Source organism: Plutella xylostella, chromosome 15 (genome assembly GCF_932276165.1).
Source record: "Plutella xylostella chromosome 15, ilPluXylo3.1, whole genome shotgun sequence".
Lineage (NCBI taxonomy): Eukaryota > Metazoa > Arthropoda > Insecta > Lepidoptera > Plutellidae > Plutella > Plutella xylostella.
Window position 1 is genome coordinate 9,061,500 of NC_063995.1, and position 14,809 is coordinate 9,076,308.

General features: G+C 37.1%; 2 protein-coding genes across 3 annotated transcripts in view; one reads left to right on the forward strand and one right to left on the reverse strand.

The window, feature by feature from the left end:
- The window catches only part of LOC105388559 (multiple C2 and transmembrane domain-containing protein), a 52,531-nt gene extending 51,585 nt beyond the window's left edge, over positions 1 to 946 (forward strand). For both annotated transcript variants that reach the window (XM_038108408.2, XM_038108407.2), the window contains exon 14: positions 145 to 946. In XM_038108408.2, the coding sequence (XP_037964336.2) occupies positions 145 to 222 (78 nt within the window). In that variant the 3' untranslated portion in view covers positions 223 to 946. The remainder of the gene's footprint in view (positions 1 to 144) is intronic.
- LOC105388583 (multiple C2 and transmembrane domain-containing protein) lies at positions 892 to 13,627 on the reverse strand. The gene is made up of 14 exons (XM_038108409.2): positions 13,411 to 13,627; positions 10,824 to 10,923; positions 10,340 to 10,467; positions 9,893 to 10,039; positions 8,802 to 8,973; positions 6,699 to 6,889; positions 5,024 to 5,243; positions 4,657 to 4,802; positions 3,709 to 3,854; positions 3,546 to 3,607; positions 3,311 to 3,414; positions 2,214 to 2,323; positions 1,766 to 1,863; positions 892 to 1,564 (listed from the first exon to the last, which is right to left on the reverse strand). Exons 1-14 carry the CDS (start codon positions 13,545 to 13,547, stop codon positions 1,463 to 1,465), a joined length of 1,863 nt encoding a protein of 620 aa, XP_037964337.2. The 5' UTR covers positions 13,548 to 13,627; the 3' UTR covers positions 892 to 1,462.
- Between the last annotated feature and the right edge of the window lie 1,182 nt (positions 13,628 to 14,809).

Consider the following 14,809-nt stretch of genomic DNA (forward strand, 5'->3'; position numbering starts at 1 on the left):
CGGTGGCTACTAAAATATTAGCTAATTTGAACAAAATGATAAAACTGAATAGTTGTTTGTTTAATAGCTTACTTATTTTCTCCTGGGCCTCACCGTTTTCTTCCATCCAAACTGAATACTTACTTAATTTATTTATCTTTGCAGAAAGAATGGCGTGAACTGAAGGTGCCAGAGCCAGTACTGAGCAGAGCGGGCTCCACCAACTCAAGGAAAACTAGCTAGTGAATAATAAAACTTATTTATTATTTAATTTACAAAAAAAACTGAGTACAACTAATCGGTGATTGTGTAGAATAGTCCTTCTATTGTGATTGTAGCGGATGGTGGATAGTGTGGTTTCAAATTTATAAAAATGAAGGTAGTAAAAGAAAGTTATATCCTGTAGGTAAGTACATAAGCTCAATAGTATGTGAATCTCATTAGATTTAACATGAACCTTCTATAGTTTGTGAATCTCATTAGATTTAAAATGAACCTTCTTAAGGCTATTATATTGAAACTAATAATATAATTGTACTATAAGTTGGTAAATGGCTGAACTGTAACCTGGTTTTGTTGATTGTTGATCAAAATTTGTTTACTTTTCATTGCATTTGTCATATTTCACCAATGAACAATAATCCAGGAGCCTAAATTAAAGCCCATTTAAAAAAAATCGATTCTGAACCATGTTATAATGTTTGTTACCCACATTGTTTGCTTCCCGCATAGGTATGTGGAACTTGCCTTATAAAGGTGCCATAGCGCCGGACGACACGTCGCCGTCTGTTGCAACGTCATGTCGTCCTCCGCCTATTGGCACCTTAACTGTCCTTAACTCTACCTTAGTATGTAGTGCCATAGTCTTGCTAAGGGATCTAATTGTGATGTTAGTCAATAAGTAGTCATAAGTAGTTTAAATACTTAAATTATATTTTTTATAAAAAATAAACTTTTTACACAACTACCACAATATTTTCATCTTAGTACTTAACACCATACCTCGTATATGTCAGCTAAATAAATAAATTTATTTATAAATTCTAAAAAAGTCAGGTCACCATGTCTATCTGACTCTACAGTACATAAAATTTTAAGGTAAAATATACACCTATAATAAATAGTAAAAAAACGCATTCATTTATCTTAATTAACTAGTTTTGATCACCGTCTACTTATCTAAATTTTTTTCAGTCTAAATGTATATCCCAGGAATAATGTGATGTTTCGAAACCCGCAGTGACTAAACTTACACTCACAGATAAAGATTACATAGATAGCGCATGTATCACGATTTGTATTGAAATTGAAACCAAGCCTGCCAACATTTATCATATCTACTCTCTCGTTCTTACCTAAGCCGCATCTCATCTGTCATCATCTTGCTCACACTCATGGCTAGGTTAAACATAATACATTTATGTGTAACCGCGAAGTACATGCACTTGCGGCATCCATGCTATCTATATCTGTGATTGTAATATTATTTGTTGCTCTGCGTCTGTTGGACCGGCACTTTGGTAGTTCCATTCATGGTTCCATTGCACGGGGCAGGCTCCGGGACTTTCAGCTCCTTCCAGTCCTTCTGTAATAAAAAATAAACAATAAGTATTTCAATAAACCACACTTTTTTACGGATATCCAAAAATTGTAGAGTAAAATAGCTTGCTAGGGAATCTAGGGATATCCTTTTATTACATCCTGTATCTGTGTGTCTCTGTGATTATTCAATGTAGGCTAGTGAATATTATGATAGATAGGGTATAAATTATAGTATGCGACTCACCAGAACATCATTGTCCGGGAGGTGCGAGATGAAGTCCACAATATCGTTGTTGAGCTCCCGGTCCGGATGCAAGTACTTTCTAGTAAACTTGTATACTCCTGAAATAATACCAAACAATAGGAATTTCAATACTCTGCTATACAATTCAGTATTTTTTTCCGCCCTAGACGAAGTCATTGCTGAGAGCGAAAGATGGTTTCGGATGAGGTCCAATGGTGGTACCTAGGAACTCAGTAGTTACAACGTCTGCCATAGTGCTAGTGTTGCAAAAAAAGTTAACTTGCTTTCGTCTACGGCGGAATTTACACTGAATCACACTACTGTAGTCACCTATGTAGGACCACTGAGTGTACCTATAAATAAATACTTGTACATTTATATGCAAGAACACTGTTTAATATCTTCAGTACCTATGTGAAAGAAACTATGTATAGGTACATATAATTACCAAACGCAATGAGCAGGTAGTTGAAGGGCACGACGTAGAGCACGAGCGCGGCGCCCAGCAGCAGCACGATGGCCAGCTGCGACAGAAACGGCACCTTGAACGTCACCAAACTGGAACAAACAACATAACATAAATAAGTATAATAATAATAACATAACGCTAACATTGTATGATACATATAGGTATACAGGTTTTGGTTTGGTCATAAATACCCATCCAAAATGAGGGTTATATATGAAATGTTTTTCGAGTAAATGGGCATGCAGAATAGGCTGAGGGATATTACTTAGTGTTGCCCAAATGCAAGAACAAGACGAGACTTAGCCAGTCTTGGTCTTGGTCTTGCGCCAATACACCTGGTCTTGGTCTTGGTCTTGGTCTTGCGCCAATACACCTGGTCTTGGTCTTGGTCTTGGTCTTGCGCTCTCAGTCTTGGTCTTGGTCTTGCAGCAAGAGTCTTGCAAGTCTTGCAATTACCTATTAGTCTATTACTATTTATTAAAGTTTACTTTTTGATTTTAATAGATATTTTTATTCGCTATGTTTATGGTATTAGTCGTAATGCGCATAGGTCCAGTTTTTCATATTCTTTGATACAGTTTTTTGCGTCTCATAGAATTCCTAAGCGTACCTACCTATACACTGAACTGTTACACCTAACTACTCAGTAAAATAGCGCTAAGTCCTAGCTGCAAGACGCAAGAGTCTTGCAGGCTATGTCTTGTTCTTGCTCAAGTCTTGCACGGTCAGGTCTTGGTCTTGGTCTTGCTAAAAATACGCGGTCTTGTTCTTGGTCTTGGTCTTGCAAAAACGCAAGAACAAGACCAAGACTGCAAGACCAAGACTGAATTTGGGCAACACTAATATTACTGCTCAATTTTTTCAGCAGTTTTGTTTTTGGTCCAATTATAAGAAATAGGCGCAATCAAGACCCTATAAATCGGTAGGAGATCGGTATTTAAATATAACATAATTATACTACGGCCAAGGATCGAATACGTGGATTTCAGTTTTTCAGCACTATAATCTCTATAATTTCACAATATAACTCCACTTTTCGTCTGAATCTAAATTACCTAAAAATACATTAAACTTACTTAACAAATCTTTCGGCTACCGACGCTATGTACTCTATTCCATCCGTTATAGTAAGGGTCATCTCAGGCAGACCCAGCATTCGCCCTGTTATGCTCTTGTCGTTCTGAAACAACACAAAAAGTTGTTAAATTTAAAATCTAGATAATTAGACTAGTGGCTAATTACATTACCCAATATTGTCTTTAACTATAATAACAAGTACTTATGTAAATACATATTTCACTATTTAGGTACCTTTTCGTTGTGTTGCTCTGGTTCCACCACTTCTGAATTTTGGTTTATATCAGATGAATCGTCTGAAAATAATTGCAGACGGAATTAATTTAACAAAACCAGTAAGTAACTAAGTAATTTGATTAAATTATACCTAAAATATAAGTATTTTAGTCCAACTCACCATGACTTGGTAGACGGAGTCCAAAGTAAAGGAAGGGCAGCAAAAGCAACAACGGTAACATCCAAATTTGGAAGAAGAACCAAAACAGCACCCAGCAGGTCAGGGCTATGCAGGAGAACTCCCGGCTTTCCCACTCAAACAAACGCCTAGAATATTAAAACATATGTTAGAGGTGTTGGGTAGTATGAATGATAGTCACTGGCTGTAGTAATAGAAGCGATTAGTAGGTACTTATACTTTTTCTGTGCGTAACTACATCTAAAAACCGTCGATTCTGAAGACAATTTTTTTTAATTTTATTTATTTATTTATTTATTTATTTATTTACAAAAAGGTAACAAACAGTCTTTTGCGTACATTATTACATATTAGCAATATAGATGATATGTCTTAAGTAGTCAAAACAAATCAAAAAGAGACTTTCTTTTATGGTAACATAAATCTCATTATCCATAAATATCCACAATTAGACCCTATTTTCAATTATAGAAATAACATAGACATTTAACATAAACACAAATCCTTATACCTAAGCTAGGTCCTTCCTGCACATTTGTTAACTTGTTATGTAAGAATAATTCCGCTAATCGTATATTTCCATGAGGACAGATAATCTTGAATAATTATGATTTCATAATAATTCCAGCGTCTGATAAACTGTGTTTACAATTGCTGTAATAGGATGTTAAAGACCCTGAAATATTACTTCACACCGATTGTGATATCTACCTATCTAGATTTGTATATCACCTGTGTTATCCAAATGCTGAATATTATGTTTTATATAGTGGGATTATGTAGTTATTAAGCAGATGTTGCTATTACCACATTTTCTAATACCTAGGATCAAATAAGCTTAAAATTCTATTTTTTGTGACTGAACCTTGATCAGCTTTTCAGGAATTGTATATACCTATTTATAAATAATTTATTACAAACGTTACTTACTTATAACCTTCGTTAATTTCTAGCAGGAAAATGAACGTATCTCGTATAAATTCCACGTTATTGTAAACAAGTGCTATGTCAAACTTCTTGGACTTCTTTATGTATTTCACTTCTTTAGGACGAAACATTTTAGCTGTAGCTTTTATCTGAAAGAAAATTTTTACTTTAATATTAACAAACCAAACGAAAAATGTATAGGTACTTAACTAGCCCCTACCGTCTGCCTATGTGAAAGAGTTAATCTAAGTCTTTCGTAAAGATCCATTTACTAACGATTGTCTTTTGTCATCAGATCGTTAATGAGAAAAACCTATGTGTATTTAAAAAGAGACACTTTACGTTTCTTAGTATATTAAAATATACTTACAGGATGCCAGACCATGTTGAGTTCCAACAGTATCCTGGGGCAGTTTCCTTTGGCGCAGTTCCTCTTCGATCGGTCTTTGAGTGCGTACCAGCGGAGCTCAGTGCTGCGGACCCGGCACAGGGGTATGGACACCTTGCCGAGGAACCCATCCGAAATGATGTTCACCATCGAGTTGTCGTGCACTTTGATGTCTAGGGTCGTTGTCACGTCTCGCACGTTGCTGAAAATAGGAAAAAACGGCTTGAAGAATAAATATGTAAGAATGTAATACTTACACTCACGAATAATCAAAAAGTTCCACCTGTTATTACAGTTCCATATATCACTGGAACTTTTTCATTGCTCGTGAGTATAAAAAAAATCTATTACTACTTAATAAAGTTATTACAATTAAGCCAACATATTGTTATCTTAATGTCTTCAACTGTACGTGCAGAAGTTAAAAATAAACCTTGACCTTGAACGGTTGCACATTTAATGCATACACGGGTAATAAGGAACTATGGTCGAAACGAGTGTTGCATTTGATAACGATCACTAGGTCAACACTGCAAGCAATGACTCGAGTCAACCATTACAAGAATTCCAGTGCGCTATTCTGGTGAGCGATGCATTTCTATAGCGATCGTGAAACCGTACGGCTCTATCGTCTATCCAGTGGAGGAACTCCAAACGTTAATGCTTATTACAGTCTAAAAAACAAGACACACATAAAACAAAGTCAAATTCTTTATGCATCTGTGAAATAACGACCAAGCTTAAACTATTTTTTGTAATATTAGTACGGTTATTTACCGACAATCGCACTAACGTACATTAAAACAATTTAGGATAGTTTTAGTTTGATATAATTTAACATGTTCAGTGATCGACTGATAACGATTTCGTATAAAAGTGTCACAACAATCCTATTCTTGAAAATGCTTAGCTAGCCAGAATAGGTTTATTTTTAATAATATGTATTTGTCACGCTGCGCTCATCACCTTTAGCATAGAAATAAACAATATTAGTCACAATACAAAGTCCTAACACCAGAACGGATAGGATGACCGCCCTATTTTTATCATAACCAATTTAGAACAGTTTATGCGATTATCAGTGATATTGATATGATTCCGGTCGCTATAAATTGTCAGGACATAGTACCTACAGTATCCGTGAAAAGACTTCGCTGGCCAGAATACGGACATTGTTAACATCTGTCGCATTGCGTGTGGCCACCTTTAAGTAAATTAATCAGGGCCTGTTCAAACCGCAGAGTTATCCGCTAGCAGTAACGGAATTCTTCCACCATTGTCACAAGTTTCACCCATGGCGGAAGCGGATAACTCTGCGGTTTGAAGTCTTTAACAACATAACTCACAATACAAAGTCCTTATTCCACACGGGCTCCGGAGACGATCCTGCATTATGTGTCTGCACGCGCTCGTTGTCCAGCTCGAGGATGCAGTAGGCGCTGGGCCGCCCCGCCAGCCCCTTGCCCTGACGGACAGCTGCCCCACGCTGCTCCAATCTTCTTTCAGAAGGGCTAGTACGGGGCGCATTTATGGCGAGACAAAACTTCTCCGTCGCGCTCGCTCTTGAGGCTGCGCGATGCTAGTGAGCGCGATGCAAAGCTTATGTCACATCTTATATGCGCCCCGTGCTACTAGCCCAGGTTCTTTATGTACTCACAATACAAAGTCCTTATTCCACACGGGCTCCGCAGACGAGCCTGCATTATGTGTCTGCACGCGCTCGTTGTCCAGCTCGAGGATGCAGTAGGCGCTGGGCCGCCCCGCCAGCCCCTTGGCGCCGTGCACCCTGACGGACAGTTGCCCCACGCTGCTCCAGTCCTCTTTCAGGTTCTTTATGTTTAGCCATGACTGGAAGAATAATTGACGTGTTATGGTGTGTAGGATTGTATGTTGTACCAATAACTAATTCAATGATTGGTAAGAAATTTAAAATGCAGGTCTTCGTGATAATCCTTGATTGTGTGAACTTCAATTGTTGCGTTATCAAATCTTTTGTATCTAGGTAAGTATTATGTTATCTTCAACCAAATTTACTTATAATTATGTAGTTAATAAATTTTAATATAAGCTAAGGTCATAACATCAATATGTTGTCATTGCTATACAAATAATGTTTAACAATAGATTTGTTTTGCAACAATGTGCGTACGCATGTAGGTACGCACACACTTTCCTGCAACTAGGTAGATAATAATAGAACAGAGCACTTAATTAAGTATGGTGGTAATCTGGAAACCAGATTACCAAGGTTAGTAGCAATGACTCAGCCTAACGCGGATACGAAACAGAAACGACAATTATTCATTATCAGGGCGACACTCCGGCTCCATTCGTACGATACACGAGTGAACAGCCACGCCATCGCAATCTCTAATACTATGTGATAGAGTCGTTGTTGGCTTAGGTGTTATTTCAAACTGGTTTTCGTAGAACGGAAGTGTAGGGTCTGTGGATATTTGCATTGAGGAATATTGATTATTTATATAATGTGCAGTGTTAGTGTACTAAACTTGACGCGATGAATGTGCATAAAAAGCTGGATTCTCGAATATATAGGAAAAATTATAACTAAGTACCTACGTAGGTACGTTAACCATAACTTTGAAATGTTTATCCTTAAAAAGTGTAGATTGGAAAACGGAACCTTAACTTATCATTCTATTGATAATTGTTATAAATAATATCTAAGATAGCCTATAGACACTTTTAGACGCAAGGTCCTTTATGCAACCAATTGAAGTCTGTAAGATTTTTAGGAGCTAAGCTAAAAATCGACATGAGTGAATCAGTGCCAGTTGACAATCGCATATTGTTTAAAAAAAGCATCTCGATTGAAAATAATAACAAATTAGCCGACTCATTCAACAATGCAAATACCTGGAATAACCGACATCTTGAGTAAAGTGAGTAAACAAATAAAATCGAGATGTTGACGTTAGATAACCTACCTACGATAAAACCCGTATGTAGTGTTTTTGTAGAGTACAAATTAACGTAGAAGTAAGTTAATTTTTCATTACTTTCCAATATGTCGGGTTATAAATAGCTTAGCTCTCTTTTAATATTTAGGTTTTCAATGGTGATTCCATTATTTCAAGTTCATGAATCATTGTCAAAAGCTGCATTGCTTTCACACAACAAACCAAACGTGTTACTGAAACACTGAAAACTAGCTACCAACCAATATTTATTTACCGAACCTGTTTCTGGTAACGTTACGCAAAACTAACATTGCTCACAAACCGGTTATAGTTGCTAGAAATTTGTATTAACCACAATATACCTAATTTGTAATTTTAGTCACTAATAATAACTTCACCTATCGACCTACACAATAACTACTGAACAATACGTTGTTTTATTTCTGAAAATATGTATTTATGTTCATATTTTGCAATAGAATTGTACGTCAGAATAGAAAAAATACCTACATAAACTTACCTATATATGTACTTAAGTGCAGAAATTTCACTACTAATATATTATTATGTAGATCAATAAAGGACCGATCACTTATTTATATTAACAATGTTGACGAAAATTAACACGTGTGTTTATAAATACACATTCGGTGAAACGACATGCCTATTTACAATCACTTAATTAAACTACTTCAAATAAAATAATATAAGAGCTAGAAGACGATCCAATTATTCAGACACCCACCCACCCAACATTATTTTTTTCTTAAAACCGCCAGTAAAGGAGAAAACAAAAGATAGACGAGCGAAGGAAAAACAAAAGACACACGGGAACTCACGTATTTTTCCACGGCGACGTTTTCGAGCCGGGCGTCGCTACTGGCGGCCGCGGCCTCCTTGCCGACGATGCACATGGTGAGCGCGAAGTGAACTGAGCCGAAGCCGTCGTCCAGCGGCTGCCAGCGCTCGTGCGTGCGCTCCGGTTCCAACTCCAACAGGTCCAGCGTGCAGCTACGGGAAAACCACACACAATATAGCGTTAGCAATAATTTAAGGTTGTTTTTTTACGGGATAATGCGATGTAGAGCCGATTAGGCAATCTAAAAATCGCGGTATCGATAATGATAAGCTATATTAGCTTCTAAAATCTTAGTCAGAACACTCAATCAATCGTATACAAAGTTTAACAGTTTGGGATCTATAAAGCGTACGTAAGTACCTACTCCTGAAACTTTAAACATCTCTCTGTAAATAAACTATCGGTTATGTTCCTGTTTGTGTACCATAGAACAACGCGGACTCGGGTAATGTTGTGTAACATAGCTTTGACTTGACTATATTTTATCTGTAGGCACTTCTAAAATGACTAATAATACTAATCATATTAATACAGTTGCATTTTAGAATTATTCCCGAATCTATGTACATTGCAACTCTTCGTTTTTGAACATAGAGCCATAGAGCCCACTATGGAAGTGCTACGAAGGCTACGCGGGCTACGAGATTGCTACGCCGCGCCGTAGTTCAGTGAAAGCGCACATAGACTTTCGCATAATATTGATAGAGCTAGAGAGTCATTATTGTCAATAAAAACAAGTGAAAAGGCGTGTTATATATCGTCACACTGTCTTATCGCCAGAATAAAGGTCCCTGCTAAAATAATACCTAAGTACCTACCTATAGGTAAGTAAGTAATGTTTTTTATATCATCGTTAGTTGTACTTATAGTGAATTAGAATTAGAATTTTCCCACGGGCTTCCCTACATAGTCTTACATTACTATTTATTATAACGAGTTATAAGTAGTAATATAGCTTTAGAGATCATATCTAGTGGCGTATTTTAGGAGAGACCTGTGTCCAGCAGTGCACGGGTAATCACTGCAATTGGCTGAAGAAGATAACAACTTAACAAATTAACGTTTCCTCACCCTCCCATGAAGTTCTTCTGGCGGCCCTTGTCCCACAGCGATATCTTGAGCAGGGTGTTGCGCTGGAAGGAGAGCTTGAACCGCTGCTTCCACTGCGGCTGCCGCGTGTTCGGGACCACCTTCGACTTGAAGCTCTCCGAGCCCAGGCTAGGGAGATAAAAAATACATTACTGTATTTTCAGGTCTAAAAGTAACTTAATGAATACTGAACAACCAGTATTGATTGATGGATGACTAACAGTTTCTGTAGGGTCATACCTATTGTAATGTGTAAGTACCTAAACATGCTTGAGGATTATAGGTATTATTACAGGCAGTAAGGGATTTCATTAAGATTTCATTATTATTATATAAAATGTTGATAATGATGTAAATGTTGATAAGGGTGTTATGATGTTTATTACTAAACTTTACTCTTAAAAAAGTAATGTCACTTCGCGTACTGACCTGAACTTGCAGTAGATGCCGTGCGAGGCGCCGTCGGCGGGCGGGTCCGGCAGCCCGCGCGCCTCCACCAGCACGATGCTCACCACCGCCGAGCCCTTCGGCAGGTGGCGCACGTTCAGCGTGTTCACCTGTGGGTAGATATAAAATCTATGCTTAAAAATCTCCTCCTTGGAGAACCTTTATGAATGTAAAAACTTGAACTAAAACATCCAAATTCAATGTGTTACCGGTTATTTAAGAATGAAACATATAATTCTTAAATTAGATTTAATATGGAGTCATCATCATCATCATCATAACGACCCATCACATCCCCACTGCTGGACCACGGGTCTCCTTCCAATGAAAGAAGAGTTTAGACCTAGTCCACCACGCTTGCCTAGTGCAGGTTGGTGGACCTCAACACAAGTAAGCTTGTGCTTACAGAGTTTTCGGGTAAGTTGGTAACCCGACTATCAGATGTTTTCAATATGGTGTGCTCTACCTTTTGTTCGAGAGGCACCAGCGCGCTGTCCAAGGGGTCGGCCGCCCTCAGCCGCCGCGGGCCCACCCCCAGGAAGTTGGAGAATGACGCCGGACGCAAGCTGAAAAAGATTATCATTTTATAGGTAGGGTAACGTAACGTACCTAGGGACATTTTCGACTACCCCAACTTTGAATGAAGCTATCGCAGCGTACAACTAAGATATTAATGTGAAATTTTCTTTATTCGGTAGGATATATAATCTATTATCACTAGTATTTGTGCTTAAGCTTTAGTGTGGCCAGATTTTATTAAATTAAGATAAAAGTAAAAATGCTTGTTTTGACCCAAGGTACGTTACACGTTTGTACCTTGGGACACTGTTTCCTATAGCTTTGTACTATGGAAAATGCAAACTTCTAAATAACGCCTTATATCTCTGTTCTTATTTATTTACTGCATCTCTCTTCTGTCTATGTAGTTTCACTCTGGCACTAATAAGAACAGAGATATAAGGCGTTATTTAGATGTTTGCATTTTCCATAGTACAAAGCCATAGGAAACAGTGTCCCAAGGTACAAATTTAATCGTGTCCCAAGGTACAAAAAAGCAATATTTAACCATAATTTAAATATCTTTATTTTTAATTAATAGGAATCTTTCAGATAATTGCCATGTCATAAAATTAAATAACTGAAAAGTTATACGTGACATCCATGTCTTTACTTTGAGCATGCCTCAATGAGATAAAGCAACACAAAAAACTATACAAAAGCTACTTTTGACTCCAAAAAACTTCATATTGTCTTCACCACACACTCCATGCTGGTATGATCACGAGACTCACTAGTTTTGCCAAGCGAGTAAAATACTATGCCTAGGGTAGAATTTTAATGTGTTTATTTAGCCGGTTTTTAAAATACAATCAATGTCCCAAGGTACAAGCGTCCCAAGGTACGTTACGTTACCCTACTTACTTAATTATGTATAACGTACTTAAACGGTGCCGATGATAGTACAACTGCGCCCGCTTCTGAGCAAAAGAAATTGGCCGGGTCGAATCAATAAAACCACAATAGGTAGATACCTCTTTTTTTCAATTTAATAAAAATATGAAGACCCTCACTTCATATGTAAATAAATAAATAATAAATAATGTGTGAAGGAAACCCTGATGACACCCTCTATATTTTATGGTTACTTCTATAATGTAATATTTCGAGCGTGGATTCCCTATTTAACGCTCCGTATACGGGCCGTTATAGGCACTTATTAACACTGCGCAGGTTCCTTGACCAATAACTAACAATGACGAGGTTTGCGTGGTGCATTGCTCTTCATTAGTTTTCTACTTTACCAAAGGCAAAATGTAAAAGTGTATTGTACCCTATATGACCCTAGTAATCACTTAATCAGTGTAAGTACCAACGTTAATTATGAATTTTTGTAGGAGAAGCGGTAACAAATAATCTCTTTGTGACATAAAAATATATCCTTAAGTCCTCTTATCCCTTGGTTACTGAAAAAGTATATTTCATGAATTACTTACTATAAAATGGTTAGTATTGTATGGACTTTGCTATGTAAGTACCTAAGTAAAGCGGACTAGTAACACTCTAGGTACATATAAAGCTTAAAACAATCAAAATATTTCGCACGTCAATAGTTAAGAAGCAAAATAATATCCATTGTTTTATCAATTTCGTTGGGTTTTCTAATTATTTTTAGAAGGATCAAGGCCTGAGTTGTAAAAACAGCAATATTATATCCTTGTATGAGAGAAATATTATACATACATACACGTAGGTATAGTATACTGCATTTGAAGAGTACCTACATACTTTCGTAAGTAGGTATATTGCAATTCCGGTCGTAATCTATTTAACATTTCCTTATCTTTGGGTCAACGCAATGATTGTTGATGTGCAACTTTACTGTGTGACTTTGAATCATACAGGGCTATGGAAAATCTGAAATCTCATTTCAATGTATGTATTCCTATTTTACCTACTCGTAAGTTAGTGCACTGAACGCTGAAGGTTCTGATTCGATTCCCCACTTCAGTTTACGAGTACGGCATATAAATCCCAACAGATCATTATTAGGTAGGTACATTGGCACCAACATAACACCTGTTAAAAGTGTTTTAAGTATAGGTACCTACATAGGAAATGTAGCAAAACAAATAATCCATCTCGGCCTATCCCAGTAGGTAGACTTGCGATCTTTAGTGTAATAGACCCATTGGGATGGTGAAAAGCTCCTATAGAGATCAAACCCATTCGTCGTGTAACAAGACGAGTTGCTTTATTTTATTTTCGTGTAAGTTCTGAAAATAAGTTTGTGTTTTCTCGACTCTCGTAAATTACCTACTTACCTCCAAAAAAAAAACAGAAACCATACGGTATCACGTAGTTTCATGGATACTTTATGCGTAAGAAATAAAACTTCCATCTAAAAATGTTTCTATCAAATTTAATATAATCGTAACTAATATAATCTTGGGTGCCAAATACTAATAGTTAAGGCACAGCGATGGCACAGAACAAGATTACCTATCTGCGGATATGACATCTAATAAAACTCAAGTTTACTTCCTAAAACTCACATGTTGACTCTTCTGCTAGAACTTGGCAGTGTGGAAGATTTCCTCTCAGTGACTTTCTTCTCTTTTTCATCATCCACTTCCCCTCTCCTTTCCAGCAACGGCTGTGCACTGCCCTCCTCGCCTGCACTCTCACTCATTTTTTATTTTTTTTAAAACTAACACGATCACAAAAACATTACCGCGACATGCCGTTTACAGTATGTAAATGAATGTAAAATTATAACCAAAGTCTCCATATCTGTTTAGTGTATTATTTGTGTATTATCGCTAAATGAACTGTAGGCATTGGTGATAAGGATTTGGTCAGGGATATAGAAGATTAGTTAAGAAATTTATTATTAATTATTATAATTATCTATGAATCGGAGTCGTTATCTGTTGGGTGAACCCAGTGACATTATTATGTCTTTCTCTCCTATCAAGATGCGGGAGATAGAAGGGTCCAAAAGGGCTGCTTCGAAGAAAGTGAGAACACATTATTTAGCTTATTATTATTTCACTATGAATGTTAGAACATTCGGCTACCTCGTAATCAACATAAATTAGTTGTAGCGAAGTAAGCTTAACGAAGTTAATGCCTTCAGTGAAAGAAGGAGGATCATTTTATTTCCATTTCCAAGCCAGAAGTTAGCACATAACTAACGTCTGCCTAATCATCACCTAAATAATTAATAATACTTATTAGTAGGTATTCAGGGCGGCTATAGCTACTCTAAAGGAGATTCACACAAAAATCATTCATCATTCTGAAAAACTTAAGTATAGGTATATCATTAGATCTTTAGATAATATCGTGGGTGTATACTTAGGTAAAACTCACTGAGTACCCAAAATAAACACCCACGATATGATCAAACTTTTTATACTACCTACTTAAGGCGACAAATAAGTATGTAGGTACATGGTAGGTACTTTTGCTAAGCATCATAGTATGCTTAACTGTGCTCAAGATGCTCTTGCGTTGGATCTGATTCATGCTTAGGTACCTATAGGTAGTTATCGTAAGCCGATAAGATTATACGAAGATTTTTGATCAAAGTTCGTTTTTTCTTTAAGGTAGGTACTTATCTAACCTGCAAGAAATCAGGGAAAATACCTAAGTATGTGTTCAATAAAACATAGCCTTAGGTGGCATCGCTGTTGGACACTGTATATTTTAAAACCACATAAAAAATATGCTTAACGCAATATGCGTATTCCTCTCATCATAATCATGAATTTTTTGGTGAATATTTTTCCGACCATACAATATCCAATCACCTCATTCTAAAGCACCCCATTCACTTCACGCACCGCGAGCTGAGCCCCGAGCCGTACCATGCGTGGATAAATCCGTCATCGCACACACACTACACGAGCCCCGAGTTGGAGTCCAGTCGATTGTGAACTTTATGACTCT